This window comes from Pelophylax lessonae, assembly GCF_965119305.1.
Source record: "Pelophylax lessonae genome assembly, chromosome: 1".
Lineage (NCBI taxonomy): Eukaryota > Metazoa > Chordata > Amphibia > Anura > Ranidae > Pelophylax > Pelophylax lessonae.
Genome location: NC_138768.1, coordinates 529,401,288 through 529,429,015, shown reverse-complemented (window position 1 = coordinate 529,429,015; position 27,728 = coordinate 529,401,288). Strand labels below are relative to the sequence as shown.

Sequence of the window (27,728 nt, the reverse complement as noted above, 5' to 3'; positions counted from 1 at the left end):
GGTAAGAGAACACCGCTGCGCTCTCTGCAATCCACCCCGAGCGTGACTCTGGGTTACCGATCCTGCAATGAAAAATCAACCCCGAGTCACGCTCGGGATTACCGCCTAGGAGGTTAAAGAAGTAGAGATTGTCCACTTGGAAAAATAAATGTTTATTTAGCTTAGTGGATAGGGTGACATTTTTCACACTAAATACTCAATCATGTGAAAGTGAAATAACAAAAACAGGATTTTTGAGTGCATATAATTGATTTGAAATAACTTCACCTTATTCACTGTGCTACAAAAACTTTTACTTCAAAGAGGGAAAGTTGTTTACGTCTTTAGTAAATCAGCAACCATGTGTGGTTAGCAATATCCATGGAAATAGAACGGACATTTTTTGAATGCTTTATGGTGTTGTTTTTATTGTGTTAGTTAAATATTCAGTCTATCAAACTCATAGTAAAAAATCTTGAATGATAAAAAGTTGAACCAATATCAGTTACACAGTGAGCAGGATCATTTTTTTAATAATTTCCTTATATTTAATACAATATAATACATATACATAATATATATGTATAATGTTCTGAATGTAATAGGAGGTGTATATGGGATGAAAAATATGCAGATGGGCAATTGGCCCCAATTTATTTAGTGTACAGTTACCTTTTACGTTTTGTAAAGTGATTCATAGCTACATACATAAAATTATATGTTAGTATCATACTGGTTATTAAATGAAAGTTAATCTTTCCATTTGTCCAATATGTAAGCCTCAGCATTTTGAATATACTCCTCCTCTCCACAACAAGTACATTGTTACCAGCCTAAACAGAAATATGCACATTTTCACCCTTTTATTAAGTCAGCAGCAAATTAAACGTCTCTATCTTTAACCACTTAGCCTCTGGAAGATTTTCCCCCTTCATGACCAGGGTATGTTTTGCGATACGGTAATGTGTTACTTTAACTGATAATTGCGCTGTCATGTGATGCTGTACCCACACAAAATGTATGTCCTTTTTTGCCACAAATAGAGCTTTCTTTTGATGGTATTTGATCACCTCTGCAGTTTTTTTATTTTTTGCACTATAAACAAAAAATACTGATAAATTTGAAAAAAAAAAAAAAACAATATTTTATACTTTCTGCTATAAAACATATCCAATAAAAAATGTAAAAAAAAATAATTTCTTGATAACTTTAGGCCAATATGTGTTCTGCTACATGTTTTTGGTAATAAAAAAATCCCATAAGCTTATATTGATTGATTTGCAACTACAAACTGTGGGATATATACTTGAATTTGTATTTATTTATTTACTAGTAATGGCAGCAATCAGCGACTTAAAGGGGGGCTGCTATATTGCGGTGGACATTTGGACACTAGCTGACACTTTTTGGGAACCAGTGACACTAATACAGTGATTAGTGCTAACATTATGCACTGTCCCTGTACTAATGACATTGGCTGGAAGGGGGTTAAACATCTAGGGCAATCAAAGTGTTAAATGTGTGCTTAGCCAGTGTTTTGGACTACTACGTTAGGTATTTTTACTAGTGGAAGTAATGGATTTTATTCCCTGCATTGCAGGAAAAAAAAATCTGTTAGTTCACCACTGACAGTACAGGGCTCTGCCTTGTTTACATAGGCAGGGCTCAGTCCTGTGTAAATTTATGGCAATCGCCGGGTACTGGTGGTAATCCATTGGCAGGAACCTGGTGATCAACATCTGCTGTGTTTAATCATAGCACGGTTGGGTCGCCCCCTACCCGGAAGTGTCAGATCACGTACTGGGTGATCTGGAGCAACCAAGCTGCCTTGCCACCATATATCTATGTTGGTTAAAGCCCAATTGAAATTTCAGTTAAAACCCACTAAATATATTCCAGGTACATCAAAAGTCTTACAGATCACTTTCATAGAAAGCATCCACAGTCCTAATTCAAAGGCTGTCCCTTGCCAGCATACTATAGAGAGGGGCCCTTGCTCTTTATGTGGAAGCAGTCTCTTTGCAGAATAACGACACCCCTTCTGCTGATCACAACTTAGAGCTCTCCAATCAGCAGAGAGCATTAGCTATTCTGATTGGAGAGCTCCTGCTCATGTTCTTACTCAGCAAGGGGTGCGTCAAAGCCCTGCAGAGAGATCGCTGCTTCTGCAAACAAAGTGAGGGTTCTTCTTTACATCATGTTGGCAGAAGACAAGCTTTTCTGTTTGTTAACTTTTTTGTTTTGAGGTGCTTGGAATGTATTTAGCTGATTTAAACTGAAAGTTTAATAGGATTTTAAAAGTAAAGTTCACTTTCTTCTATAAACTGGCCTCTGCAGACAAGGAACTCCAATAGCATTTAACCACTTAAAGACTGCCCGCTGCAGTTTTACTGCGGCAGGTCGGCTCTGTCCTGCGAAAAGACGTAACTGTATGTCTCTTTGCGGGACCACTAGCGGGGGCACGCGCATGTGCCCCTTCACCACAGAGAAAGCCGATCAGCGGGTCCGGCAGCCGTGATTGCCGCTGGGTACCTGCAATCGCTCCTCGTGGAGCACGGCAGACCTCTGTTTTGTCAGTTGTGAACACAGGGATCCTGTGTTTTTTCTTATTTAGGAACACAGGTCTTTGTGTTCATGCAGAAAGCCCACCCCCCCAGTTAGAAGGGACACCCTAGGGACACAATTAACCACTTGATTGCCCCATGTGTTAACCCCTTCCCTGCCAGTGTCAAAAGTACAGTAACAGTGCATATTTTTAGCACTGATTACTGTAGTAATGTCCCTGGTCCCTCCAAAAATGTCAGTTAGGTGTCCGATCTGTCCACCGCAATGTCACAGTCCCGCTAAAAATCGCTGATCACCAACATTACTTGTAAAAAAATAAATGAATAAAAATTACATCTTTCCCCTAGTTTGCAAAAACCAATCAATATACACTTATTGGAATTTTGTTTTACCAAAAATATGTGGCAGAATAAAAATTGGCCTAAAATGATGAAAAAACGGAAAATTCCTATCATACTTACCGTAATTTTCCTTTCCTGATAGTCTCCATGGCAGCCTACGTGTGGGTTAACCCCGCCTCCACTCCAAGGGTATAGGACCCCCCTCCCATAAATTTCAGCTCTCAGGTACAGCAGGTGTTCCATATCTTAGCCGAATCCAAGACGAGAGGGTGGGTACTCCGGCTGCCATGGAGACTATCAGGAAAGGAAAATTACGGTAAGTATGATAGGAATTTTCCGTTTTCCTGTCTGTCTCCATGGCAGCCTACGTGTGGGAAATAACTAGCTCACTCCACACGGGTGGGAATGCTTTAGCAAAGAAAATTTTAATTCATGCTATTTGCAGACAAAACAGTCAAACCAAAATTAACTGAGGACAGAGAAGCAGGCTCTACACAATAGTGGGTCATAAAAGTATTGACTGATGACCACGAAGCCGCTCTGTAAATCACATCTGGAGCCACGTGCCGCGAAGCCGCCCAGGAAGTAGAGATACTCCTTGTAGAGTGCGCCGTCACCGCCTCCGGAGGAGCCAGCCCCTCAGCTCTATAGGCCTGTTGGATAGCTGCCACTATCCATGAAGTGATAGTCCTAGATGAAGCAGGTTTACCTCTGTTCTTTCCCCAGAACAGGACAAAGAGGTTGTCAGACTGCCTGAATGGTGCAGTTGCTTGAAGATAGGCTTTTAAGGATTCTCCTACATCCAACGGATGAGGATTGGACTCATTAGATGAACGGAAAGTAGGCAGGACAATCTCCTGATTCTGGTGAAACACTGAGGTGACTTTCGGATTTGAATTCAGCCTGGGTATCAGTACTACCCGATCCGGAAAAAAAGTCAAGAATGGTTCTTTACATCCGAGAGAACTTAATTCAGAGACCCTTTTAGCCGAAGTAATGGCTACCAGGAAGACAGTTCGGATGGTCAGGTCCTTGATAGAAGAAGAGGAATCTATGCCCGATTTGGAGAGGGCATTTAGGACAAAAGGTAGATCCCATTTCGGGAACCTAGGTCTTCTCTGAGGATTGAGCCTGATTGCTCCTTTGAAAAATTGTTGGATTAGTGGGTGTTGGGCCCACATGACCCCGGAGAAGGCCGATAAGGCCGAAACTTGAACTCTAAGAGTTGCCACTGAAAGGGGCATATCCAGACCAGCCTGAAGAAAACTTAGTATTTCTTGAATCCCAGGGACTGAGGAAGACATACCTTCAGGATATGCAGACTCCATGAATCTTGCCCAGATTCTACAGTATACTTTATTAGTACTTGGTCGTCTAGCATTCATCAAGGTGGAAATGGCTGTAGATGGGCAGCCGAGCGATTCCAACCTTTCCCTCTCAAGAACCAGACCGTCAACCGGAGAATTGCAGGACAGGGGTGCACTGATGTTCCCTGAAGAAGCAAGTCTGGTCTGAGGGGAAGAGGGACCGGGTCCCGGTAGCTCAGTTGTAGGAGTAGCGGAAACCATGGCCTGTTCGGCCAGAAAGGCGCCACCATCACTATCTCCACACCTTCCGCTTGAAGTCTTTGCAGGAATTTGAGAATGATGGGTACTGGAGGGAAGGCATAAGCCCTGCTGAACTCCCACCTGTCGGTTAGTGCATCTGTCCCGTAAGCTTGAGGACACTTGCCCCTCGTGACATACTTCTCCAACTTGTGGTTGCAAGGGGAGGCGAACAGATCGACTTCGGGAGATACTCCCAACGACAGAATCCATTTGAACGACTCCACATGGAGCGACCATTCGTTGTGGTTCAACTGGACCCTGGACAGAAAATCCGCTTGAACATTCTGTGAACCTGGGATGTAAACTGCCGAGATGTTTACTAGGTGAGTCTGGGCCCAGGACATGATCGGGTCTAATTCTCGTAGCAGAGAGAGACTCCGTGTCCCACCTTGTCTCTTCACATAAGACACTGCCGTGGTGTTGTCCATCCGAATCATTACAGATTTCCCCTCTAGCAGGTGTTGGAAAGATCGAAGACCCTGGTAGGCTGCTCGGAGTTCCAGTATATTGGAGACTGGAGTGTGTCTCTGAAAAGACCATCTCCCCTGTGTCATCTCTGTCAGACAATGAGCCCCCCAACCTGAGTTGCTGGCGTCTGTTGTGATTATAGTCCATGAGACTGGAACCAGAGAATGACAGTTGAGCAGATTCCTGCGTTGCAGCCACCAAAGAAGACTGTATCTCATGCTGGAGGAGATATGAATGTACTGATCTTTCTCTTCTGTGTTCCATTGTTGTAGGAACCCTTTTTGGAAGGGCCTCATATGCCAGAGAGCCCATTTGACCATTGGAGCCGTGGACACCATGGTGCCAATGATTTTGAGGCACTGAGAGGCTTTCAGCCGAGGAGAGGAAAGAGCCGGAAGGATTCTCTCCCTCACTACCGGTATCTTCTCTAATGGGAGAGAGATTGAATTCTCGACGGTGTCGAATTGCGCCCCAAGATAGACTAGGCGCTGAGTAGGCTCCAGCTGACTCTTTTGTAGGTTTAGCAGCCAGCCAAACTCTTTGAGGGTCGATATGACCTGATCTCTGTGTGCCAATAACTGATCCTTTTCTTGAGACAGAAGCAGAAGATCGTCTAAGTAATGATGTAGACGTATACCTTTCAATCTTATGAAGGCTACCACTGCTAGAAGAACTTTGGTGAATACTCTGGGTGAGGTAGACAGGCCGAAGGGTAGGCAAATGAATTGCAGATGCTGATTCCGAACACAGAAGCGAAGATATTTGTGGAAGTCGGTTGCCACAGGTACATGAAAATACGCATCCTTTAAATCTATTGAGGCGAGCCAATCTCCCGGCAGTACTGCCCTTTGAATAGTTGAGAGTGTTTCCATCTTGAATTTTTCGTTCTTTATGAACTTGTTCAGGTATGTGAGATCTATAACAGGTCTCCAGGCCCCGTTCTTCTTCTGGACTAAGAAGAGGGGTGAGTAAACCCCTTGAAATTTTTCTTGTTCCGGAACCGGAGCTACCGCTCCTTGAGCCACCAAGGCGTCTACATAGGCGAGCAAGACTTCTCTTCTCTCTTCTAGACAGGGAAAATGAGTTGAGATGAATCTTGGAACTGGATCTGCCAGAAATGACCATCTGTGGCCTGTAGAGACCGTCCTGACGGTCCAAAAGTCCGTGATTGAGGCCGCCCAGACATGCTGAAAATGGAGAAGACGTGCCCCCACCTGACATGCCTGGACGGGCCCAATCTCAAAAAGATTTAGTGGAATCTTGTCCAGCAGGCGCTGGATTTTTTGATGACCTCCGAGTAGAGGATTGACCACCTCTCCAGTTTCTTCGGAAATCTCTATTAGGCTTGTAAGAGCGTGCATCTCTTGATCTCTCCGTGTATTGCCTCCTAGGTTGAGGCTTCTTCTGACCAAATAGTCGTCTGTCTTGCGGGAGGAAACCTGACTTTCCGCCAGTAGCCTTGGCAATGGCGCTGTCTAGTTTGTTTCCAAAAAGGGAAGTACCCTCAAAAGGGATCTTACACCATGCCTGTTTAGAAGCTGGATCTGCAATCCACGGGCGAAGCCACAAGGCCCTCTTTGCTGTTACTGAGGATAGCATCGATCTGGACAGAAGACGCAGAACATCAATAGATGCTTCTCCTAAAAACACTGAAGCCAGCTTGAGTTCGTGAATAGGGGAACTTTCTACGGCTTCTTCCGAGAGACTTCCAAGTTTGGATTCTATATCGGAAACCCAGACTTCCATGGCTTTAGACATTGTTGCTAATGCCATCACAGGTTTGCAGGCCGCGCCGGCCGTCACAAAGATCCTCTTTAGGTCCAGATCTATCTTCCTATCCAAAGGGTCTTTGAAAGAGACCGCGTCATCTAGTGGCAAAGTGACATGCTTTGCTAATCTTGTAACTGCCGCATCCACAAGAGGAGCAGATTCCAGACGGGCGACATCTTCAGGTTTAAAGGGATATAATTTCCCAAGTTTGGAGGATAAGGAAGACTTACTATCCCCTTTACTCCATTCTTCAGTAATCACCTCTTGTAATTCAGAGAGGGAAGGGAAGTTGATACGCTCCTTACCAAGGTGCTTGAAGAACTTCCGCTGCTTTTTCTGAGGAGACACAGGATCCTCCCATCTGAGAGCTTCTTTAATGGCTCTGATCAGGGGTGAAACTAGGGCGAACTCAAAGCCGCCTACAGCCCCTTCTTCTTCCGAATCACTGTCAGATGACTTTGCAGAAGTAATACTCGGTTGAGAGGGGCCTTGATCTTCCTGCACTTCCCCTGGAGAACTGGATGTGGTGGGACCAAGTGGTGGGACTGTACCCCATTCTTTCAGGGACTGTTGTACTATTCTCTTCACTAGAGATTCCAATCTTTGATCCTTTTGCCCCCTCTCACCGGCTGCATGAGCAAAACATGGCTCACATAGGGACTTGTCCTCCGGGACATGCGCCCCACAACCCCAACAGGCTCTCTGGTGTGTGCGGTGACTCTGGTATCGTGTATGGTGTCTGGGGGAGGAATTGGAGCTTCTCCCTTGTTGCCTACTCCCTGATGGAGATTCACGGCGTTTAGATCTGGAGGATGAACTCCCACGAGGTCTGACAGGGTCTCTTTCTTGTGGTAAATCAGGCCTGGGAGAGCTGATGGAAAAAAGAGAAAATCGGGGAGACACTGGATTTAGCCATGACCTAGGGACCAGCAAGCCCTCCCCGCCCCCCCCTCTGAAAAATGCCAGCACCCACCTGTTGTGAGAGGGCTGGCCACAGGAGGGCGGTGACGCAGGATCCATACTTCAGGCCAAACAACCAGACTGATAAAGAAAGGTAATACATATCAGACACCATGTCAGTGATACATTGTGAGGTGACAACCCTCCGCCCCCCCCCCCCTCTGCAGTCAAGTCTCCATTGCACATACCTGTAGCAAGGAATCCAGAGACACTGGGAAGCTGCCGCAACGCCCACAGTACATTCCCAAAGTACAGGGGAATCGTCAGCTGTTTAAATCTCCCGCCGGAATGACGTCAGCGGTGATGCGGCCGCGATCGCTAATGCGCATGTGCGAACCAAGCCTCGACTTCGCTCGCGGCGCACTGCGCATGCGCGGGACCACGAAGCGTCTACCGATTGGACGCTAGAAGCAGAGGAGGAAGAGGAAGGGTTTGTTGGAACGCAGGAAGGGTTTGCTGGAACGCAGGAAGCGTTCCAGCGCCATTGGGCCAAACAAACAAATTGTACAGTGATAGAAAAAGAGACAAACAAAGTGTACATAAATAACAAATACCGCTGCCATGAAGGGAAGCAATGCGAATCTTCAGACCCATGTCAGAGAATGCCAATCAAGCTTCAGTCAACCGCAGAGAGCAGGGGATTTTAAATGTCACTCACCCGCCCGTGGCTGGGCTCTGGACATGCAGACACCATCCAAAGTATCCTAAGGTAAGCTGGACGTAGTAAGACATCAGAAGTGTAGGTCCTTGGAGGAGGACAAAAAATGAACACCTGCTGTACCTGAGAGCTGAAATTTATGGGAGGGGGGTCCTATACCCTTGGAGTGGAGGCGGGGTTAACCCACACGTAGGCTGCCATGGAGACAGACAGGAAAATTAGATTTTTAAGTTTTTTTTATTGGTAATGTTATATAGCAGAAAGTAAAAAATATTGTTTTTTTTTTTTTTTCAGAAGTGTCGCTCTTTTTTTGTTTATAGCACAAAAAAATAAAAATTGCAGGGGTGATAAAATACCTCCAAAAGAAAGCTCTATTTGTGGGAAAAAAAGGACATCAATTTTATTTGGGCACAGTGTCGCACGATCAAAAAATTGTCAGTTAAAATAACGCAGTGCCATATCGCAAAAAATGGCCTGGTCATTAAGGGGGTAAAACCTTCCTGTCCAGAAGTGGTTAATACAGCTGACTACCACTGAAAGGGCAGAGTTGCCTTTGATTTGAGTAGAACAATTGACAGACTGGCTTCATCTTCTGGTGGCAGAACCCAATATCAAACTAGGGCTGATGTAAATCCAGTGAAGCGATCTTATTATTGTTTCTTTAATAGATAATTCTCCTGACTCAAACGGCAAGCTTTAAAAAAACTTTCAGAATTTACTATGGCACTGCCCAGACCAAACCTATTACTTTAATGTGGGTTTTGAGATTATTCGACTGGATTATGAGTTTTGCAACATTTTTTTTTTTTAGGGTTCAAATAAATATTTTTCACTGCTGAACTGCAGGCTGAAAGCCATTCCATCAAAATCTAGCACATCTGTTTTTCAGAAAGCCAGCATTTACTTGCCAGACGTTACAGGGCATAATTTGTTCACTAAGTGACAAATTTATAGCCTGTTTATCTGATCAGTAAATTTAGTACATCTGGAAGCTCTAAGGTAGATAATGTTTCATGGACAGGTTTTCTGCAATGCATTATTAGTGAAGCCGAACCAGTGCAGCCGTGCCAACATAAACCTGCTATAGTATTATAGTATTATGCAGTGCATCGTGTTCAGACATGTTTTTATGGTACTTTGGGGTTTTCATGACTTAATTTTGTATGTTAATGTGACATGCTGCTGTATACATTTATCGACCTCCAGAGATCCCCAGAATGAAAAATAGGCTGCTTCTACCGCCTTTTTAATCGCACTTTAGATAATATACTATGAACCATTTAGCAGTGACAAAGGCCTTTTTATAGCCTTGGCAAATTTCCTGCTTATTTAGAGAATCTGGGGAAATTTTTTTTTTTTCTCCAAGGAGAAAATATTTGTATTGTATTAGGAGTACTCACACATTCCAAAGAATACTCTTTAGTTATAGATATTTGTTACTATGCTAGGGGCAGGGATTAAATTGTTTAATTAAAGTGAAGACTTTCAAAATGATAAACCTACTAGAGATATACGGGGATTGAAAAAATATACAACACAGAGCACTCTGCATTTAAATGATTGTCCAGACAAAATGTTTTTTCCTATTTTTTGGGTACAATGAAGGGTTAAAAACCCTGTCAGGATTACTGCTAGTGAGGGATCCAATAGAGAGATTTATCCTCACTTGTCCGGGTGACAATGTTTTACCAGACAGTAAGTAGGCAGATTTTTCTAACAGCAACACCGACAGAAAACATTTTTTTTTTATTAGTAGAATAGCAGAAGTCTAGAACCTCTGTCAGATTTTTTTATTCTGTGTCCCTAGTAATTCTGTCTACATCCCTTTTGTAGAGTTTCCCACTGCTGCAGCAATACTGACATTTCTAAAGGAAAAAAAGTCATTTAACCACTTCTGGACCGGAAGATTTTCCTACTTAATGACCAGGCCATATTTTGCGATTCGGCACTGTGTTAATTTAATGGACAATTGCGTGGTCATGCGAAGCTGTACCTAATAAAAATTGATGTCCTTTTTTCCCCATATACAGAGCTTTCTTTTGGTGGTATTTGATCACCTGTGCGATTTTTTATTTTTTGTGCTTTAGGCCCCTTTCACACAGGCGGACTGTTCGTTTTTTTGGCGGATCTGAACGGCCCCCCCATGCATCCCTATGGGGCATCGGATGTCAGCGGAGACATGTCTACTGACATCCGATCTGATCCGTCAAATCTGGATGGATGGAAACCCTATTTTCCATCCATCCAGCGGATCCGATGGGAATGGATGAAATCGGATCGACAGTCCGTTCTCATCCGATTCCCCCATAGAGATATATGGGGCTGTGACAGCTGTGTCTCCACACACAGTGCGGAGAACAGCTGTCATTCTCCTGCTCAGCGGGGGATCGGCGGATCGATCCCCCGCTGAGAAAAACGGAGTCCGTTTGACGGACTATATGTGTGAAAGAGCCCTTAAACTGCTTGATATATATCCTGCAATAACTGATATATATATTGTGACAGGAAGTCAGGTAAATCTGTGGATGTAAAAAAAGAATTCCCCAATGGTGTGGGACTATGAATGCCACTAGACACTGTATATCAAAATGTCCACTAGCACTGGGTACTAGGTGCTGGGATTACTGTTTCTTCGGTAAATCTGTGGATGTTGTCACAGACAGGAGATACACTTCTGCTTGGTTTAGACAATTCACCAATTACTATAGGGTGTCGGCTGCAAAGGCAGCAGGAAGGTGTAAAGAAGTTGAAAACCATTCAGCTGTTCGGAATGAGGAAGTTAAGGCCTCTATAATTTGTCCAAAGGAAGTCTAAGGATTGCTGCCTCCTGACGCTGTGTGAGCTGGGGAGAGGAGGACAGTCAGATGTGTGCCTCCCGACGCTGTGTGAGGAGAAAAGGGACATTCTCTATGTGAAGAGATAATAAATGGACTATTGATAGTCTGCTGTATGATCAGCCAAGTCTGCCCAACAGTAGGTTGGGGACAGACTTCCTTAGATAGGTTCCTGCGTGTGAGAAGGTAGCCGCCCACAGTGGCAAGGATTTATTTTGTGTTTTATTTTATTTTGGATGTTTTTGACGCTTGCACTTGTGTGAAGAAAATTGCATGAATAAACCAAACTGTTGTTTGCAACCACTTCTCGGCTATCTCCCTGTGTAACGAATCCCCTCAAGGGGTCATCCACGCCCGCCACTGAGCTAATCCCTCACAATATATATATATATATATATATATATATATATATACTATACTACCTGATCTATTACTAGATACAATGCACAATCCACTAACTACCTGCCTAATTTCACTCCTATTTTGCCTAGCACACTATACACATTGCTGTATAGGCAGCAGCTTTATATAGTGTGGTGCATGGACTTAGCCCCTAAACCATGATTGGCTAAAGGCACCCTCACTTTGGCCAATTACGGACATTGTGCTGTTTTTACCCAATTCTTGGACCATAAAATGCACCAGTCTATTAAGAGTAATTGTATCAAATGCATAAGAAAAATCCAAATATACAGTATTACACTGGTAGCTTTTCCAAATGCTAAAAAAAACGATCATGTTAGTTGGACATTACCTATTTTCGTAAGCCCTGTTGATTTTGTGTTATTACATTACATACTGTTATTTATTTTTTTTAATCTTCTCTCAGAAGAAATTACACACAACAGACACAAGGTTTACACATTTATAGTTTCTTTATCTATATATCCAATTGTTGCTTCCCCAAGCTGGCCTGCAGGCTAGGGTTGAGAGGCAGATTTGGGTCAAGAATAAGTTTGAGATGAACCCAGCTCATTTCTCATTCACAGACCCAGCAAATGAATGAACACGTTTGCCACTAAAGCAACGATCTACTAATAAACTTTGGTCATTTGTCTTAGAAGGACAAATAGGGGCATTGGGATAAGCCAGCTCCCCACTATAAAAAGTTGAATTTCTGGAAGCCATTTGACAATGTGGTTAACTGTGACAAGGAAAACATAGGAAGTGCTGCTGATAAAAGTGCAAAGGGACAGATTAGTGTAGGGCTTGTCGTTACTGATCTCTTAAAGTAGATATAAATACTTACTAAATATCCTTAAGCTAGCTAAATGCTGAGTATCATCCATTAATTCAGGGCTGAGGGAGAGCTAAGGGCTTTTACATCTTAATGTTGCTAATTTCCTGCAGCTTTTTTACAGTCTGTGTCTATCTACATACACTACAGTCACTGAAGGCTGCACGTGTTTTTTCACCAATATATTTCCTAATTTTTTCTGACTTGCCCTGATAACAGGCTACATGTGTTTTTTTTTTTTTTTTTACAAAGAAAATCTGTTAATTATTGCTGGTAGGGTTGAGCAAAGTTTAGCCTGAACATAAATTGTCTGTTTGGGTGTTAACCCTGAGTGGCAGACCTTTTATTCATTAAGCAAAAGCTGAACCTGCTACTATACTGTATATTACAGCTTCCTTGCTGTCAATGGCTGCCAAGGAAGCAGCAGGTGCCAGCACTTTGTTTGAATGAGACTCTCTTTGTTCCTTCTAGTGGTGGAGCCTGGGAGATTTGGCAATAGTCAGCAGCTGCATTGGACATGTCTGTTAGTCATTGGGTTTTTTTTTTTTTATAAAGGACAATACTGTAACATTTGTATGGTCTTTTATTTTTTTGTGTGTGAATGAGTAGGATTTCCTTACTCATTCACATAGTGTGGGTTTGTATCTAGGGGCCCCTTTATTATTAAAGATTTCAGATTTTGATAAGCTCCCAGCCTGCAGACCCCTAAAATCACAGGGGCCAACGTTGTGATCAACATTAGGACCAAGTGCTGTGGCTGGTATGGTTCAGAAGTGGGGGGGGGGGGGACTCATTCCCTCCTTTCCTGGCCTACCGGGCTTCATGCTCGAATAAGGATCTTGTATGGAATTTGGAGGAAACTCTGCACCATCAAGAATAGGAGTCTGGTATGTATTTTTATTCAATGACCTGTAGGTGCTTTTAAAGCATTGAAGTTTTTGGACCAAAGTTCTTTGTCATTTCACCGGAACAGGCAGTTATAATTATTCTTCATGGTCTCTGCTTTCAGAAAATATATAATGTTTGCAACAGGCTTTTACAAGTGATATTTTCCTGTTAAAACTTTTAACGAGATTTAGTGGTTGTGTTTACATCTACTTTAACAAATTGAAATGGGCCGAACAACCCTGTTTGGTTCGCAGCAGATTTCCCAAACAGGGGTAATGTTCTAACCTGAACAGTCAACCCCAATGAAGTCTATGGGAGCCAAACAGGAGAATTCAAAAGTACCCATTTTTCCATTTTTACATAGTTACATAGTTAGTGAGGTTGAAAAAAGACATAAGTCCATCCAGTTCAACCTATGATGTGTGTGTGTGTTTGCTTTTAACCGTACATTGTATACCCCTGTATGTTGTGGTCTTTAAGGTGTCCATCCAATAGTTTTTTGAAACTATCAATGCTCCCCGCTGATACGACTGCTTGTGGAAGAGAATTCCACATCCTTACCGCTCTTACAGTGAAGAACCCCTTACGCACTTTAAGGTTAAACCGCCTTTCCTCAAGTTTTAGTGAGTGGCCACGTGTCTTATTGTATCTCCTTTCTCTGAATAGTTTGTTCCTTATGCTAGGGTCGCCAGTACAGTATTTGTACATTGATATCATATCCCCCCTCAATCGTCTCTTCTCCAGAGAGAATAGGTTCAGTGCTTGTCAGTGGCGTAACTAGAACCCTCAGGGCCCCGATGCAAGAAACCATAAAGGGCCCCCCCCCGACGGGGCCCTTCCCTCCCAGCCTGGTGGCGGAACGCCAGGGCCGGTCGCAAGTCCAATGTTTGTGTGGTAGTTCTGCCATTAGTGTCAGTAGTTTTTTATTTTAATTAAATTTTTCTAGAATTTGCTTAAGGGCTCTTTCACACGGACCGCCTCTGTAGGCGGATCCATGCTGCTCAGCGGGGATCGATCCGCCGATCCCCGCTGAGCCGGTGGATGACAGCTCCGTCTCCGCTTGCAGTGCGGAGAGGGAGGTGTCACAGCTCCCGCTGCTCTCTATGGGGGATCGGATGAGAGCGGACCGCCTGTCCGCTCTCATCCAATCCGATCCCTGAACAGATGGAAAAATAGGGTTTCCATCCCTCCGGATTTAACGGACAGGATCGGATACGGATGGCAGCAGGTGTCAGCGGAGGTGTCTCCGCTGACATCCGCTGCCCCATAGAGCTGCATGGAGGAGCCAATCAGATCCGCCTGAAAAACTGACAGGCGGATCTGATCGGATCGCCCGTGTGAAAGAGCCCTAATTCATTTTTTTTTTTTACAATTTGGATGGTAGGAAGATGACAGTGGGGATGAAGATGACAGGGGGTGGGATGGTAGGAAGATGACAGGGGGTGGGATGGTGGGAAGATGACAGGGGGTGGGATGGTGGGAAGATGACAGTGGGGATGAAGATGACGGGTGGGATGGTAGGAAGATGACAGTGGGGATGAAGATGACAGGGGTGGGATGGTGGGAAGATGACAGGGGGATGAAGATGACGGGTGGGATGGTGGGAAGATGACAGGGGGATGAAGATGACAGGTGGGATGGTGGGAAGATGACAGTGGGTGGGATGGTGGGAAGATGACAGGGGGATGAAGATGACAGGTGGGATGGTGGGAAGATGACAGGGGGATGAAGATGATGGGTGGGATGGTGGGAAGATGACAGGTGGGATGGTGGGAAGATGACAGGGGGATGAAGATGACAGGGGGTGGGATGGTAGGAATATGACAGGGGGTGGGATGGTGGGAAGATGACAGGGGGTGGGATGGTGGGAAGATGATAGTGGGGATGAAGATGACGGGTGGGATGGTAGGAAGATGACAGTGGGGATGAAGATGACAGGGGTGGGATGGTGGGAAGATGACAGGGGGATGAAGATGACAGGTGGGATGGTGGGAAGATGACAGGGGGATGAAGATGATGGGTGGGATGGTGGGAAGATGACAGGGGGATGAAGATGACAGGTGGGATGGTGGGAAGATGACAGTGGGGGGGATGGTGGGAAGATGACAGGGGGATGAAGATGACAGGTGGGATGGTGGGAAGATGACAGGGGGATGAAGATGATGGGTGGGATGGTGGGAAGATGACAGGTGGGATGGTGGGAAGATGACAGGGGGATGAAGATGACAGGGGGGATGGTAGGAAGATGACAGGGGGATGAAGATGAGAGGTGGGATGGTGGGAAGATGACAGGGGGATGAAGATGAGAGGTGGGATGGTGGGAAGATGACAGGGGGTGGGATGGTGGGAAGATGACAGGGGGTGGGATGGTGGGAAGATGACAGTGGGGATGAAGATGACGGGTGGGATGGTAGGAAGATGACAGGGGGTGGGATGGTGGGAAGATGACAGGGGGATGAAGATGACAGGGGGTGGGATGGTGGGAAGATGACAGGGGGATGAAGATGATGGGTGGGATGGTGGGAAGATGACAGGTGGGATGGTGGGAAGATGACAGGGGGATGAAGATGACAGGGGGTGGGATGGTAGGAATATGACAGGGGGTGGGATGGTGGGAAGATGACAGGGGGTGGGATGGTGGGAAGATGATAGTGGGGATGAAGATGACGGGTGGGATGGTAGGAAGATGACAGTGGGGATGAAGATGACAGGGGTGGGATGGTGGGAAGATGACAGGGGGATGAAGATGACAGGTGGGATGGTGGGAAGATGACAGGGGGATGAAGATGATGGGTGGGATGGTGGGAAGATGACAGGGGGATGAAGATGACAGGTGGGATGGTGGGAAGATGACAGTGGGGGGGATGGTGGGAAGATGACAGGGGGATGAAGATGACAGGTGGGATGGTGGGAAGATGACAGGGGGATGAAGATGATGGGTGGGATGGTGGGAAGATGACAGGGGGATGAAGATGACAGGGGGGATGGTAGGAAGATGACAGGGGGATGAAGATGAGAGGTGGGATGGTGGGAAGATGACAGGGGGATGAAGATGACAGGTGGGATGGTGGGAAGATGACAGGGGGTGGGATGGTGGGAAGATGACAGGGGGTGGGATGGTGGGAAGATGACAGTGGGGATGAAGATGACGGGTGGGATGGTAGGAAGATGACAGGGGGTGGGATGGTGGGAAGATGACAGGGGGATGAAGATGACAGGGGGTGGGATGGTGGGAAGATGACAGAGGGATGAAGATGACGGGTGGGATGGTGGGAAGATGACAGGGGGATGAAGATGACGGGTGGGATGGTGGGAAGATGACAGGGGGATGAAGATGACAGGTGGGATGGTGGGAAGATGACAGTGGGTGGGATGGTGGGAAGATGACAGGGGGATGAAGATGACAGGTGGGATGGTGGGAAGATGACAGGGGGATGAAGATGATGGGTGGGATGGTGGGAAGATGACAGGTGGGATGGTGGGAAGATGACAGGGGGATGAAGATGACAGGGGGTGGGATGGTAGGAAGATGACAGGGGGTGGGATGGTGGGAAGATGACAGGGGGTGGGATGGTGGGAAGATGACAGTGGGGATGAAGATGACGGGTGGGATGGTAGGAAGATGACAGTGGGGATGAAGATGACAGGGGTGGGATTGTGGGAAGATGACAAGGGGATGAAGATGACAGGTGGGATGGTGGGATGGTGGGAAGATGACATGGGGATGAAGATGATGGGTGGGATGGTGGGAAGATGACAGGGGGATCAAGATGACAGGTGGGATGGTGGGAAGATGACAGTGGGTGGGATGGTGGGAAGATGACAGGGGGATGAAGATGACAGGTGGGATGGTGGGAAGATGACAGGGGGATGAAGATGATGGGTGGGATGGTGGGAAGATGACAGGTGGGATGGTGGGAAGATGACAGGGGGATGAAGATGACAGGGGGGATGGTAGGAAGATGACAGGGGGATGAAGATGAGAGGTGGGATGGTGGGAAGATGACAGGGGGATGAAGATGAGAGGTGGGATGGTGGGAAGATGACAGGGGGTGGGATGGTGGGAAGATGACAGTGGGGATGAAGATGACGGGTGGGATGGTAGGAAGATGACAGGGGGTGGGATGGTGGGAAGATGACAGGGGGATGAAGATGACAGGTGGGATGGTGGGAAGATGACAGGGGGATGAAGATGACGGGTGGGATGGTGGGAAGATGACAGGGGGATGAAGATGACGGGTGGGATGGTGGGAAGATGACAGGGGGATGAAGATGACGGGTGGGATGGTGGGAAGATGACATTGGGGATGAAGATGACAGTGGGTGGGATGGTGGGAAGATGACAGGGGGATGAAGATGACAGGGGGATGAAGATTACAGGGGGATGAAGATGACGGGTGGGATGGTGGGAAGATGACATTGGGGATGAAGATGACAGTGGGTGGGATGGTGGGAAGATGACAGGGGGATGAAGATGACAGGTGGGATGGTGGGAAGATGACAGGGGGATGAAGATGACAGGGGGATGAAGATGACAGGGGGATGAAGATGACAGGGGGATGAAGATGACGGGTGGGATGGTGGGAAGATGACACTGGGGATGAAGATGACAGTGGGTGGGATGGTGGGAAGATGACAGGGGGATGAAGATGACAGGTGGGATGGTGGGAAGATGACAGGGGGATGAAGATGACAGGTGGGATGAAGATGACAGGGGAATGAAGATGACAGGGGGATGAAGATGACGGGTGGGATGGTGGGAAGATGACATTGGGGATGAAGATGACAGTGGGTGGGATGGTGGGAAGATGACAGGGGGATGAAGATGACAGGTGGGATGGTGGGAAGATGACAGGGGGATGAAGATGACAGGGGGATGAAGATGACAGGGGGATGAAGATGACAGGGGGATGAAGAAGACAGGTGGGATGGTGGGAAGATGACAGGTGGGATGGTGGGAAGATGACAGGGGGATGAAGATGAGAGGTGGGATGAAGATGACAGGGGGATGGTGGGAAGATGACAGGGGGGATGAAGATGACAGGGGGATGGTGGGAAGATGACAGGGGGATGAAGATGACAGGTGGGATGGTAGGAAGATGACAGGGGGATGAAGATGACGGGTGGGATGGTGGGAAGGTGACAGGGGGATGAAGATGACGGGTGGGATGGTGGGAAGATGAGAGGTGGGATGGTGGGAAGATGACAGGGGGATGAAGATGACAGGGGGGATGGTAGGAAGATGACAGGGGGATGAAGATGAGAGGTGGGATGGTGGGAAGATGACAGGGGGATGAAGATGACAGGGGGATGAAGATGACAGGGGGATGAAGATGACGGGTGGGATGGTGGGAAGATGACAGTGAGTGGGGTGGTAGGAATTTTACATACACCCCCCCCCCAGCTTTACACACCCCTCCATCTCCATACAACCCCCCCCCCACACACACACACACCTCCATCTCCATACCCCCCCCCTGCAAGTTAGTACAGTATTATATTAGTTATAATCATCACAGACGTCAGATCAGAGCGATGTTGTAGAGAGTGGAGAGAGCTGGTCCCGCCCCCTCTCCTCCGTGTACTGTACAGTCAGGAAACACACAGGAAGGGGGAGGGGCGGGTTCAGTGCTCGTCTCTGCTCAGTCTGCACTCACACACAGGAAGCTGGAGAGAGAGATCAGCTGCCTGTGTGTTTGTGTAACTCGCTGAGGATCGGGGAGCTCCGGTCTCAGCTGCGCTTGCCGCTCTCCTCTCTATACATACAAGGGGCCCTCTCGGGCCCCCTGCAGCACGGGGCCCGGTCGCCATGGCGACCCCTGCGACCCCTGTACGTCCGCCCCTGGTGCTTGTAGTCTTTCCTCATAGCTGATGTCCTCCATTCCCCTAATTATTTTTGTTGCCCTTCTCTGGACTTTCTCCAGTTCCAGCACATCCTTCCTGAGGACCGGTGCCCAGAACTGGACAGCATACTCCAGATGTGGCCGGACCAGAGTCTTGTAGAGTGGGAGAATAATCTCTTTATTTCTGGAGTGAATCCCCTTTTTTATACAACCCAGTATTCTGTTGGCTTTGCTTGCGGCGGCTTGGCATTGCATGCCACTGCCAAGCCTGTTGTCTACCAGTACCCCCAGGTCCCTTTCCACCCTAGACTCACCCAGAGGTTCCCCCCCCCCCCCCTAGTGAGTAGCTTGCTTTCTGGTTTCTGGCCCCCAAGTGCATTACTTTACATTTTTCTACATTAAATCTCATCTGCCATGTAGTTGCCCACCCCGTTATTTTGTTCAGGTCTGCTTGCAAGATTTCCACATCCTGCATAGAAGATATTGGCATGCCTGCAAATACTGAGATTGTACTAGATATCCCCTCCTCTAGATCATTTATGAATAAATTAAACAGGATTGGTCCCAGGACAGAACCCTGGGGGACCCCCCTTTCCACACCCGCCCAATCCGAGTACTCCCCATTAATCACCACCCTCTGTACTCTCCCCTGGAGCCAGTTCTCTATCCAGGTACTCACCTTATGGTCCATACCTACCTTCCTTAGTTTGTACAGTAAGCGTTTGTGGGGAACGGTGTCAAAGGCCTTTGCAAAGTCCAGATACACCACATCCACAGGCTTTCCTTTATCTAGGTGGCAGCTCACTTCATCGTAGAAGGTTAATAGATTGGTTTGGCACGAACGATTTTTCATGAATCCATGCTGATTACTACTAATAATACCGTTTTCATTACTAAAGTCTTGTATGTGGTCCCTTATCATCCCCTCCAAAATTTTGCAGACTACTGATGTTAGGCTGACCGGCCTATAGTTACCCGGGATATATCTCGGCCCCTTTTTAAATATTGGTACCACGTTGGCTTTTTTCCAATCAGCTGGCACCATACCCGTCTGTAAACTATCCTTAAAGATCAAGAATAATGGTCTGGCAATCACCTGGCTGAGCTCATTAAGAACCCTTGGGTGCAAGCCATCCGGTCCCGGGGATTTATTTATGTTAAGTTTCTCTAGTTTAGCTCTAAGTCTATCCTCTGTTAGCCATGGCGGCACTTCCTGAGGTGTATTATTTAGTTCGGCCTTACAAGCAAGGTTCGTGTAGCCCCCGATTCCTTTGTGAAGACTGAAGAAAAGAAATTATTTAACACTTCCGCCTTTTCTCTGTCCTCTGTGGCCATTTTTCCTTTATCATCTTTTATGGGGCCAATGTGCTCTGGCCTCGCTTTCCTACTGTTTATATACTTAAAGAACTTCTTGGGGTTCTTTTTACTCTCCTCCGCTATATGTCGAGCCGCCCTGATTTCGTCTTTACATTTCTTATTACACTCTTTGTAGTGCTTAAATGCTGCCAATGACCCCTCAGTCTTGTATTTTTTGAAGGCCTTTTCTTTAGCTCTAATATACATTTTTATGTTGGAGTTTAGCCACCCAGGGTTTAGTTTTGCTCTTTTAAATTTATTTCCCTGTGGAATGCACTGGCCCACCCCCTTGTTAAGTATGCTCTTGAAGCACTCCCATTTTTCCTCCGTGTTCTTTGTTCCCAGGGTTCTATCCCATTTGATATTTTCTAGCAGCGAGCGCAGTTTAGGGAAATTGGCTCTTTTGAAATTCAGTGTCCTTATATTACCCTTGTGTTTCCTATTACTGTAATTAATACTGAAACCAATTGACCTATGGTCACTGTTCCCTAAGTTGTCCCGTATTTCTATATCCGTGAGCAGGTCTGTATTGTTGGTAATCAGTAGGTCAAGTACCGCATTGTTTCTTGTCGGTGCATTCACCATCTGACCCATGAAATTGTCCTGCAAAACATTTAGGAACTGCCGAGCCTTGGCTGAATGCGCGGTTCCTTCTGCCCAGTCTATATCAGGATAATTAAAGTCCCCCATTATAATGACATTTCCCATCCTTGCTGCCAATCCTATCTGTAACATGAGGTCCGCCTCACCCTCCTCCCTCTGGTTGGGGGGCCTATAGCATACGCCCAATATTACCTTCCCCACCGTGCCTTTCCTTTGAAGCTCTACCCATAGGGATTCTGCCTCGTCCATAGCTCCATTATTAATATCATTGCTCATATTTACCTGTATACTGTTCTTAATATACAAACATACCCCTCCCCCTTTTTTACCCTCTCTATCTCTGCGATAAAGGGAATACCCCTGAATGGTCGCCATCCAGTCATGAGAGCTGTCAAACCAAGTCTCAGTTATCCCCACAAAATCTAAGTCCTCCTCAAACATCAGCAGCTCCAGCTCTCCCATCTTGTTGGCCAGGCTTCTGGCATTGGTATACAAGCCCCGTAATTTTGATTGGTTACATTTATCCTCATTTGATGTTTTTAGGCTGCTCTCTTGATTTTTCCCCATACCCACCCTGGGTATAGGAGCTCCGAACACCCTACCGCTAATGCCCCCATTTCTGCCCTCTGAAACTTGCTTTCCACTGGCTAATTCTACATCTGTACCCTCCCCCCCATTCCCTAGTTTAAAAGCCCCTCTAACTTTTTGGCCATCCTCTCACCCAGTACGGCTGCACCCACCCCATTTAGGTGCAATCCGTCCCTACCAAAGAGCCGGTGACTGACTGAGAAGTCGGCCCAGTTCTCCAGGAACCCGAAACCCTCCTTACTACACCAGCTCCTCAGCCACTCATTAACTTCCCTAATCTCCCGCTGCCTCTCTGGTGTGGCTCGAGGTACAGGTAGTATTTTGGAAAATACTACCTTGGAGGTCCTAGTCCTCAACTTAGCGCCTAAGTCCCTGAAATCGTTTAGGACTCTCCGTCTTCCTCTGCCTATGTCATTGGTACCCACGTGTACCATGACAGCTGGGTCTTCCCCAGCCCCACCCAATAATCTGTTCACCCGATCCGAAGGCTTATATTCAAGTAATTGGCCATAACAGGGGTATGGGGGTCTGGATACTGCCCTGGGGGGCATGTATCAATATATATTTTTTATTAAATGATAGTTTTTCAGGAGCAGTGATTTTAATTTTGCAACAATAAAAAAATGAAAAATTCCTTTAAATATAGTGTTTGGGGCCCATCTATAGTGCTCATCTGGGGCACCTATAGAGCCCATGTGTAGCATGCATAAAACGTGCTGGAGAAAAAATGAAATTTCCAAAGAAAAAAAATAAATCAGTAAAATCCCATTTAAAATGACTCGCGGGTAAATTTGCAGGCAGCTGGCTATTGAAAAAATAAAGAAAAAAAAACGGCATTGGGTACCCCCCAAAATCCATACCAGACCCTTACTTGGGCATGCAGCCTGACAGGTCAGAAAAGGGGGTCACGAGTGAGCAGCCCCCCTCCTTACCCATACCAGGCAACATGCCCTCAACATAACGGGTGAATGCTTTGGGGCTCTGCTCCACAAGGGCCTCATCCCCACTACCCAGTGGTTGTGGGGGTCTGCGAGCGGGGGCTTATCGGAATCTAGAGGATCCCGTCTTCCCCTATGTGAATAAGTATCGGGTACATAGTACCCCTACCCATTCACTAAAAAAGTGGCAAAAAGTAATAAAAAAAAGAGACAAGCTTTTGACAATTCCTTTATTATAAAAAATAGTGTCCCTCGATGTAAATCCATCGTCAATCATGCTGCCCGCTGACCCAATGATCTGCCTCCTGGGACGGCCTTCCGCTGAATGCCTGCTCTGCACTTTGACATTTCCTATATAGGTAAGGGATGGGGCCACCTGGCTACATCACCTGGTGGCACTGCCCCCTTCTGACATTATGGACTGGTGCATGCTGGGCCTGTGACATCAGAAGGGGCTGTGCCACTGGGGTGGCATAACCAGGTGGCCCTGCCACTTATCTATATAAGAAATGGCAGAGTGCAGAGCAGGAATTTGGCAGGAGGCCGCCCCAGAAGGCGAAGCATTTTTAATTTTTTTATTTTTTGGGTCCACTGGCGATGTGATTGACGATGGATTTTATTTGAGGGACACTTGTTTTTACTACTTTTTGACACGGGGGGGGGGCAGATCCAATAAGATTCCGGTAAACCCCCCGCCCGTAGACCCCCACAACCACTGTCCACAGTTGTGGGGATGAGGCCATTGTCCCCATCAACATGAGGACAAGGTGCTTTGGGGTGGGAGGGCAGAGCCCCCCTGTCCCAAAGCACCCCCCCCCACATGTTGAGAGCATGTGGCCTGATATGGTTCAGGGGGAAAGGCTCGCTCGCCCCCCCCTTTTCTGACCTGCCTGACTGCATGTCAGGATAAGGGTTTGGGGACCCCCAAGTAATTTTTTTCTTTATTTAATAATTGCCACTATTTTTATTAATATTCAGCTGTCAACAGGGAAACCCATTGACAGCTGATGATTCATCGGTAATTAAGGATGCCACAGCTGGCTTCCCGGCCCTGCTCCCTAACAACCAGCTTACACTGCACCCCTATTGGGCAAAGCTTTGCCCAATCAGGGCACAGAATGCACTGTGCAGCGCTCAGTGCATTTCAGGGTGTTTGGCGAACGGTCGAACAGGCAAATTTTTCGGCCCGAACTGTTCGCCCATCCCGATTAACAAACTATGCTTGGGTTCTTTTTCCGGGCTAGAGTACATTTTCCTGTGTGGCCAACCTGTATACACAGATCTGTACATGTAAAAAACAATATCTGTACACAAACACTGATTGATAGCTAGCCTTTCTATTGCCAACACCTGCAAGTGCAACAGTGGGCATCTAAACCATCTCACACATTACACCACTCACATTCACTGTACCCCCTCCATCCCCACAGAAAGAAGAATACAATTTAGCCATGCACTGGTTAGGCCTATTATACCTAAATTAAACTGTCCTGTTACTGGCCAATTTTACACTGCTGCATCTTCTGCAGTCTCTTAAAGTGATTGTAAAGTCTTGTTTCTTTTTTCTTTTTTTTTTTTTTAAATAACAAACATTTCATACTTACCTCCTCTGTGCATTACATTTTTCACAGAGCAGCCTGGATACTCCTCCTCTCCGGTCCCTTATTTCTGCTCCTGGCCCCTCCCTCCTATCGAGTGTCCCCACAGCAAGCAGCTTGCTATGGGAGTACCGAGCCGAGCTGCAGCTCCCTGTGTTCATTCAGACAAGGTGCTGTCATTAGGCCCCGCCCCCTCTCCTGATTGGCTAGATTTGATTGACAGCCGTGGGAGCCAATGGTGTTGAGGCTGTGTCACAACCAATCAGGAGGGAGAGTCCCCGGTGGCCGAGGGACTTGTGGACATCGCTGGAGAGAGATGGGGCACAGGTAAGTATTAGGGGGTGCTGGGGAGGCTGCTACACCCAGAAGGTGTTTTATCTTAATGCAAAGAATGCATTAAGATAAAAGAACTTCTGAATTTACAACTCCTTTAACTCTTGTAGTAAAGCCCTAACCTGTACTCTTTGTCTCTAGTAATATTGGACCTTGTCATGCTGTTTAAAATTGTATTGGACCTCGTTATGCTGATTAAAATTGGCCAGCTGCTGGCTATCTCCTACTTTGGCTGAAAACTCATCTCTTCAGGGAAGCCTATCACACCTCCAATTATCTGAACTTTTATCACTTCCATAAGCTCATCCCCCACAGTTATAAGCTTTTGTACTGCATGCCCAACCATGTTAGATTGTAAACTCCTTTAACCCTCTTTTAATTTATTGTATTGTTTCCCTTTTATAATGTAAATCACTGCACAATCTGCTATTGTTATATAATAATCTGATAGGGACATGTCCCTCCTTTGCCTCCATCGAGAAAAGTTCTTTCACTGATTACACTGCCTGTAACATAATCTGTGAATGGGGGAGACAATCATGTGACTGTTAAGACTCTTCCCATTTACAGATCACGTTACAGGCAGTGTAATCAGTAAAAGAACTTTGGATTGATACTGACACAAGTGATGAGAAAAATTGTTGTTTTAAATTTAATTGATCAAAAATTGTATTTGTTACAGACGATGTGGATACAGTAAAGCTAAGCAGGATCCAGAAGAGGAGAAGATGCATTTTCATAATGGGCACAGTAAGTACCATATTTTTGTCACTTACATGTATTCAAACGATTAAATGTTTGGTTTAATAATAGGGGCAAAGATTATCATAACCATCATTCTTATCCTAATGAAACCTTTTTCACATCCTAACAGTGGCGGCTGGTGCTCAAAATTTTTGGGGGGGCGCAAAAAGAAAAATGTAATAGGTATTGCTTCGCGTCAAAAAACGCAGTAAAAAATTGCGTGACTTTGAAGTCATGGTACAGGCATGGCACAGGTGATGGTATAGGCATGGCATACGTGATGGTACAGGCATGGCACAGGTGATGGTACAGGCATGGCACAGATATGGTATAGGCATGGCACAAATATGGTATAGGCATGTCACAGGTCATGGTACAGGAGATGGTATATGCCCCCTTTCAATGCAGTGACCAGCGTACATGCCCCCTTTCAATGCAGAGACCAGTGTACATGCCCCCTTCAATGCAGAGTTCAGCGTGCGTGCCCCCTTCAATGCAATGAACATTGTGCTGTGCCCCCTTCAATGCAATGAACATTGTGCTGTGCCCCCTTCAATGCAATGAACACTGTGCTATGCCCCCTTCAATGCAATAAACACTGTGCTGTGCCCCCACAATGCAGAGTTCAGCGTGCATGCCCCCTTCAATGCAACTGTGCTGTGCCCCCTTCAATGCAATGAACAATGTGCTGTGCCCCCTTCAATGCAATAAACACTGTGCTGTGCCCCCTTCAATGCAATAAACACTGTTCTGTGCCCCCTTCAATGCAATGAACACTGTGCTATGCCCCCTTCAATGCAATGAACACTGTGCTGTGCCCCAACAATGCAGAGTTCAGCGTGCATGCCCCCTTCAATGCAATAAACACTGTGCTGTGCCCCCTTCAATGCAATAAACACTGTGCTGCGCCCCCTTAAATGCAATAAACACTGTGCTGTGCCCCCTTCAATGCAATAAACACTGTGCTGTGCCCCCTTCAATGCAATGAACACTGTGCTATGCCCCCTTCAATGAAATAAACACTGTGCTGTGCCCCCTTCAATGCAATAAACACTGTGCTGCGCCCCCTTCAATGCAATAAACACTGTGCTGTGCCCCCTTCAATGCAATGAACACTGTGCTGTGCTCCTACAATGCAATGAACACTGTGCTGTGCCCCCTTCAATGCAATAAACACTGTGCTGTGCCCCCTTCAATGCAATAAACACTGTGCTGTGCCCCCTTCAATACAATAAACACTGTGCCCCCTTCAATGCAATGAACTCTGTGCTGTGCCCCAACAATGCAGAGTTCAGCGTGCATGCCCCCTTCAATGCAACTGTGCTGTGCCCCCTTCAATGCAATGAACACTGTGCTGTGCCCCCACAATGCAGAGTTCAGCGTGCATGCCCCCTTCAATGCAACTGTGCTGTGCCCCCTTCAATGCAATAAACACTGTGCAGAGTTCAGCGTGCGTGCCCCCTTCAATGCAACTGTTCCGTGCCCCCATCAATGCAGAGTTCAGCGTGCGAGCCCCTTTCAATGCAGAGCGCCACAGGATTGTCCCCAATCACTGCAGAGCGCCACAGCATTGTCCCCAATCACTGCAGAGCGCCACAGCATTGTCCCCAATGATTGCAGAGGTCCACAGCATTGTACCCCAATGATTGCAGAGCGCCACAGCATTGTCCCCCAATGATTGCAGAGCGCCACAGCATTGTCCCCCAATGATTGCAGAGCGCCACAGCATTGTACCCCAATGGTTGCAGAGCGCCACAGCATTGTCCCCCAATGATTGCAGAGCGCCACAGCATTGTACCCCAATGGTTGCAGAGCGCCACAGCATTGTCCCCCAATGATTGCAGAGCGCCACAGCATTGTCCCCCAATGATTGCAGAGCACCACAGCATTGGCCCCCAATGATTGCAGAGCGCCACAGCATTGTCCCCCAATGATTGCAGAGTGCCCACAGCATTGTCCCTCAATGATTGCAGAGCGCCACAGCATTGTCCCCCAATGATTGCAGAGTGCCACAGCATTGTACCCCAATGATTGCAGAGTGGCCACAGCATTGTCCCCCAATGATTGCAGAGCGCCACAGCATTGTCCCCCAATGATTGCAGAGCGCCACAGCATTGTCCCCCAATGATTGCAGAGCGCCACAGCATTGTCCCCCAATGATTGCAGAGCGCCACAGCATTGTCCCCCAATGATTGCAGAGTGCCACAGTATTGTACCCCAATGATTGCAGAGTGGCCACAGCATTGTCCCCCAATGATTGCAGAGCGCCACAGCATTGTCCCCCAATGATTGCAGAGCGCCACAGCTTTGTCCCCCAATTATTGCAGAGTGCCAGCATTGCCCCCCAATGATTGCAGAGCGCCACAGCATTGTCCCCTAATGATTGCAGAGTGCCAGCATTGCCCCCCAATGATTGCA

At 46.8% G+C, this 27,728-nt stretch overlaps 1 protein-coding gene across 3 annotated transcripts in view; it reads left to right on the top strand.

Annotated features, from left to right (window-relative positions):
• The window catches only part of EPHA5 (EPH receptor A5), a 496,762-nt gene that overhangs the window by 436,923 nt on the left and 32,111 nt on the right, over positions 1-27,728 (top strand). For all 3 annotated transcript variants that reach the window (XM_082259443.1, XM_082259442.1, XM_082259444.1), the window contains one exon: positions 25,249-25,316. In XM_082259443.1, the coding sequence (XP_082115569.1) occupies positions 25,249-25,316 (68 nt within the window). The remainder of the gene's footprint in view (positions 1-25,248; positions 25,317-27,728) is intronic.